This window comes from Cyprinodon variegatus, unplaced genomic scaffold, assembly GCF_000732505.1.
Source record: "Cyprinodon variegatus isolate N-32 unplaced genomic scaffold, C_variegatus-1.0 Scaffold1146, whole genome shotgun sequence".
Lineage (NCBI taxonomy): Eukaryota > Metazoa > Chordata > Actinopteri > Cyprinodontiformes > Cyprinodontidae > Cyprinodon > Cyprinodon variegatus.
Genome location: NW_015151599.1, coordinates 109,235 through 115,527, shown reverse-complemented (window position 1 = coordinate 115,527; position 6,293 = coordinate 109,235). Strand labels below are relative to the sequence as shown.

Sequence of the window (6,293 nt, the reverse complement as noted above, 5' to 3'; positions counted from 1 at the left end):
TATCTATCTATCTATCTATCTATCTATCATATATCTATCTATCTATCATATATCTATCTATCTATCTATCTATCTATCTATCTAAACTAGAAGGTCTTAGCTTTTAAATGAGATATATGAAATGCATGTGGAATATTAAAATTAAAATTTCCACTTTTTTAACTAGCTCCAGAGGCAATTTGCACATCTGTCTAAATTAAAAAATCTTTAAAACAATAATTTGAATGCAATTTTGTTCTAATTGTGATGAAGTGATCAGAATATCCCGACTGGCAGAACGTGACAATTTTAATTCAATTGGCCATTTAATCCTGCTATTTATGTCCCTGCTATAGATTTAAACAAATGATTACATTTACGATTATTTGTGGATTAATGGTTTATTAACATTAGTTTGACCCAACTAACTGATAACGTCCACTTAAACAAGTGAATGCACTAGTGTGGTTTGGTGTAAAATTAAAATTCAATTGGCCCTCCCAAACTTAGGCTACTTCTTAATGTCATCATTTTTGCATTTAAATAAAAGAAAACATCAATGCTATGCAAACATGCAATGTAACCAGCATTGATATAAAGAAAAGATTCGTTGTCTACACTTGTGTATACAAAATAAATCTAAGTCTAACCCGAACCCAGCACCCTTTATTGTACAAGTCAGTGTTTATATAAGAGGCTGGTTTCATTCAACTGACATCTGGGTTACGGGCTAAGCGCACCTTTGCTGCACCACTCTGCTTGCAAACAACTCAGAAGGGACTTGAACCCACAATCCTCTGTGTACACTCTGAGTTCCAGCTCTCATAACACTGGTGGACCTAGCAGGTCCTGTTGGTGCAGTAGGCAGTCTCATAAACTGAAGGTTAAGAGTTCAGCCCTCTCAAGGGTCCATTTTCCGACTCAAATGGCTAAATGGATCTGATCTGACTACAGGTCAGAAGAATCAAGGTTTGACTCCTGTCTAGCACAGTTGTCTTATCTCTGTGTGCCTAATACTAGTCCTCTGGTCCGCCATTCTCCCACACACTTGAAATGAATGCAGTTTGACACCATGTCATTATTGTTCAAAATCCAACACAGAAGGGAGAAGAACAGGTACAAATAGCCTGTCATCGGTCGGGGATGCAAGTCTTTGAAGATTCACAGTTATGTAGGACTTGGTAACTTGAAAAGACATTCAAATAAACTACTGCAGTCAAGAGTTGCTGTTTAAAAACTTTGCACTCTTCATCTGAAGGGCCTATTCAGTTCACAGATAGTAGAGGGATAAAACTCAACATGCCTCACCTTTTGGAGAAGCTCAGTTCTGCATAGTTTAGTTCACATTGGACACCCTTTACAAGAAGGCAACTTTAGTGTCATTTTTGGCTTTGCTTACAGAGAGATGGTTGTTTATACTATATAGTAAAGAACATTGTCTCTAGCACTGATCCCTGTGGAACTTTACAAGTATCACTGGAGCCAATTGTTGTGCTCTGTAGGAATCGGTTTCACAAAGAGATGAAAATCTATATGGCTGCCATGCTGCTTGCTATCCATGCGGATAAAACCATCATCTGGTTTGGAACACAGGTGATTTTTTTACTCCTACAATCATACTTTTTTTAATATATATATTTTTTGTAATGTTAATTAAAGGCTCGAGGAAACACCAAGCGTACTGTAAAGCAGGGGTAGGCAAGATGGTTTTCACAATCAATTTAGATGTGATTCCTAAGGGATATGAACTGCCAAAATATATCATAAAAAAGTAGTATTCATTTATTTTAATCTGAAAAACTCACACGGAGAGAAAAGACAATTAGAAGAAGTCTAATTAGTTTAGTATTTGCCGCTCAGACCTCAGCAGGAAACTTAGCGCTGAATTTTGATTTGATATGCATGAACAGGAGTAGACCCCCTCCCAGGCCTGAAACTGGTGGTGGAGTGGAGATAGATGAAGTTGGTCAGTCTGGAGACTGCTGATTAGCAGTATGTTGATGGGGAGATCCAGTGGACTGTGTGAGCTGAAGTCCAGCTTGGATAACACGGGTTGAGAGAACCTGTCCATGATGAGCAAGCATGAAGCGACAGTGGAGAGGAAAAGCTCCCCATTGGGAAGAAACATTTGGCAGAACCAGGCTCAACATGGCGGTCTTCTGCCCGACCGGTTGAAATGAGATGCAGAATGCAGTAAGAGTCCAGGAGGAATAACGCTCTGATGAAGCTTTAGCTACGATGGTGGAGGAGGAGCTGGAGGTGGGTTAAAACAGGGTCAGCTTAATGAAGTCACACAGTGCAACCACCGCCTGCACACTAGGTAGCAGACAAGTTGCAGATCAGAGGCCTTTTAAGATGATGTTTGGATGCTGATTGGCTTTCATTGAGGCGTGGTTCAAAGCTGATTGGCTGTGTCGCAGCTGGATGAAGGCGAGTTATCAGTTTATTCTGTTGAACTACCGCCTAGGCTCCTTTTATCTAATCTTTGATTCAAATATTCCCTAAAATTTTAAAATTCACAATTAAATAAACTTATATGTATCAATAGGGAGTAGGGAAGTAATTCTATGTATTCTATGTATCAATTCTATTCTATTTTTAGGGGGTGGCCAGTCGCTCACTTTCTTCTTAAAATCATGGTTTAAAAAAAGAAAGAAATCTTAATTTGTGACAATTACATTTATTAAATGGTTTGAATGCCTTTATATTAGTGCAATATGTACTTAATCGTTTTCCCTTGTCGCGATTTAAGTAATTTATCATTCAGCTTTATTATTAACACATAAAGCTGAGATTCTTTTCTTTTTTTATGTGCTGATAAAGCACATTTGACACAGTTACCACATCCAAGCCAGCGAGCGTGTCTGGATGCTTAGTGCTCGCAGCGGTTCACATTTAGGTCACACTACTGCTGTATTATCACGTTGGTTACATCACCAACTTGATCTCCCCACTCGACCTCTTTTTACTCTCAGCCCTGCTCTCTGTACATGCCTCTCTTTATCTTTACCTTAGAAGTGGATATGAAACGCACCGGGGGGGTCACCCACACTGTAAAAATGTAAGAAATATGTAAAAAAAAAAAAAGGCCTAAATTAAGTATATTTTTTCTAAATTTGAGTAGGTAAATAAGATTTGCCAATGGAATGAGTATTTTTACCCTTAAAATAAGGTACTTAGATAATATACACTTGAAATAAGACAATGAAATTCTTTTCTTCTTCTTTTAAATGTAAATTGTCTTGTTCCATTGGCAAAGTGTCTCTTTTACCTCCTCAGTGTAAGGAAAAAAATGCACTTATTTTAAAAGAAAATTACTTATCCAGATTTGTATTTTTTTCCACCTTTTTCCCACTTCCCCTCCTGTCAGCTACTCTGACATCATGATCGAGCGCGAGATCCTCATGCAGAAGTACATCCACCTGGTCCAGATCTTGGAGACTGAAAAGATCGCAGCCAATCAGCTTCGCACTCAACTGGAGGACCAGGACACGGAGATCGAGAGGCTCAAAGCGGAGGTATGCATGAGTGCATCCACATCTGCGTGTGCACAAACCGCGCTCAGATGGAGCACGTTGAGATCAAAGCAGGCAAAATGCCCCAGGCCTGATGAAAAGACACTTCTGTTGAATTAAAACACAGCAGGCCTCCAATGATTCTAAGAACCGTTACTTCCCTATCTAGATGTTTATTTTTGTTGTAAGGGGTTTCATGAATATTTGATTCTTTGCACCAGTGCATCCACATACAAACTGTTGTTGTTGTAGATTGTGGTGCTGAACAAAGCCAAGGAGAGGATGCTGCCTTATCAGAACAACCAAGAAGAAGAGGACCCAGATATCAAAAAGATTAAAAAGGTAAAGCATTGTCACTCTGCTGCGATATGAAGGAATTAAAAAAAAAGAAAATAAGATTACAGAGGCCCATGAATTGTGTGACCATTGCAGGTGCAGAGTTTTATGCGTGGTTGGCTGTGCAGGAGGAAGTGGAAGATCATCGTCCAAGACTATATCTGCTCGCCACACGCAGAGAGCATGAGGAAGAGGAACCAGATTGTGTTTAACATGGTGGAAGCAGAGACGGAGTACGTCCACCAGCTCTCCATTCTGGTGAACTGCTTCCTCAGACCTCTGCGCATGGCTGCCAGCTCCAAGAAACCCCCCATAAGCCACGACGACGTCAGCAGCATCTTCCTCAATAGGTAAAAAACCCATCTTACTCCAAAAGAAGGGGTCAGGGGCCCCCTGGGGGGTTCGGAAACACAGACTGAGGAGTCACAAATTGGTTTTTACAATCATTTCTGTGTTATATAGAGGGACAAAATACATAATGAAATATATAATAGGGGATGGCCCTTGAAAGAGATAAATAAATGGGCCATGAAAGAAGTTATGGAAGCTGATTTCTGCCAGTCTAATGAAAAAACATCACAATACATCAAAAACCTTTTAGGTTCAAGTTCAATTAATTTCCATCATAAATAGTTTTGATCAGAGAAACATGATTATGTGAAGGAATCACAAAAACAATATCAATGCTCAATTTAAAATAAAGCCTTGCTTCTTTTTTAGGACTTAAATACAAAATAGTATGCAGAAGTTATTTAGAAACTGTCTTTTTATTTTTAAACAAACAAATCTCTCATATTGTAAGAATAGAAAAAGTACCGTAAGATACAAATTAATTTAAACGTGACAAGAGATGTTTGCATACGAACCAAACATTGTTTATTCCAGTAAAGAAGTTACAACACTCTAAGCCAGGGGTAACCAACTAAAAATCAGCGGGGTCCGAATAATTAAAATCATCCACCAGTAAAGGTCCTGAGATGTTTTTAATTATAATCTGTTACTTTAAGCAGAATTAAACACAGAAATAAAATGAAGTGTTTATGCATCTGTTTTATTCATTAAATAAAAAAAAATAATAATAATCTTAGGAAAGCCAAAGTGTTTTTTGAAGTAGAGAACAACAATCGTTCAGTTTGGTATATAGACAATTTCCTGATTCAAATATTTTATAAAACACCTGAACTGAAAGTTTATTTATTTATTAATCTTTTTTCTGTCTTAATGTTGGCAGTGGGCTTTATGCTGCCCTGCAAGGCTTTAAACCTGGGTTTGAATGGAGACTAAGCCATTCTAAAGCACATATCAAGGAGCTCATTCTGAGCCTGGATCCATATTTATTTTTGATTCTGTTCATGGTGGAGAATCCTGCTTCACAGCAGAAGGTTGAGCCAAACATCCTCTAAATGTTCAGGGTCATCTTTGAGCACCATTTCACTTTTCTTTCACCAGTTCACCACAGTTCTTCCAGCAGTCCACACTTTCTCTGCTCTCTTTTTCTCATCATCTTCTCCTTCTTTCCCATCGCCCGGCTTGCCACAGGTTTGCCTGCTGTGTCTAAAAGTAGCAGCAGCAGCAACCCAGACTGACAGCAGCTCATTGGTTCATTTGTATCACGTGCAGCCTGGAGCCGGACGCTCTGGAGGGCTTTACCGTATTAACAGGAGAAGGGGTGCAAGTGAAATTATGCAATGTCGTTGGAAAACATGCGGTAATTTATATGTTTTAAATCAGGTTCGGACTGGATTAGCTAGCAGGCGGGTCCGTATCCGGACTGCGGTCCACTAATCCGTGACCTCTGCTCTAGGTGTTAAATCACCATGAGTGTCCTTAGAGTAATGCAAATGAAACAATATATATCTTATCTACAAAATTGATCCCAAATAAGTAACATTAGTACAGTGTTGGACCACAGCTTAATGTCAGAACAAAAAAGTGGCCCTGAGTTAAAGACCAGGTTAATTAGCAAACAGGCACAAGGGGGCAACAGAGAGCAACTAAAGACTGCATACATATACATAAAATAGAAAAGAAACGAAAGATCCAAAAGGGGAGAACCATAAACGGATCAATTTATTTGGTAATATACCCAAACCTGGACTACAAGCAGATCCAAAGGTACAGTAAGTGCAAGTGAAGCATTTGATAGGATTGTCAAAAACAAGAGTCCACAGCGATGAAAAACAAACTTGGATCTGAACAGTAGTTTTAGACAGATGTGTTTTTGGTTTCACTTTTTTTTTTGTTTAAAATCTTTTTCTTGTTTTTTGCATTGTTAAAATTATTTTTCTGTTTCATTTTTTTCTTTCAGTTTCAAAAGGAATGAAACTGGCCCCAATTGCTATTGCTATTTTTTGTTTTCCACGTAAAAATAGTTCTATTTAATTGACTTCTACTTCTAGAAATAGGATAAAGACAGAGTAACACTATTTATATTGATTCTATTTTTTTTAGATTTCCACACAG

General features: G+C 38.4%; 1 protein-coding gene across 1 annotated transcript in view; it reads left to right on the top strand.

The window, feature by feature from the left end:
- Window positions 1-6,293, top strand: part of LOC107101745 (ras-specific guanine nucleotide-releasing factor 2-like) — a 98,410-nt gene that overhangs the window by 30,161 nt on the left and 61,956 nt on the right. The window contains exons 3-5 of the mRNA XM_015400776.1: window positions 3,350-3,497; window positions 3,747-3,836; window positions 3,927-4,180. Of these exons, the coding sequence (XP_015256262.1) occupies window positions 3,350-3,497; window positions 3,747-3,836; window positions 3,927-4,180 (492 nt within the window). The remainder of the gene's footprint in view (window positions 1-3,349; window positions 3,498-3,746; window positions 3,837-3,926; window positions 4,181-6,293) is intronic.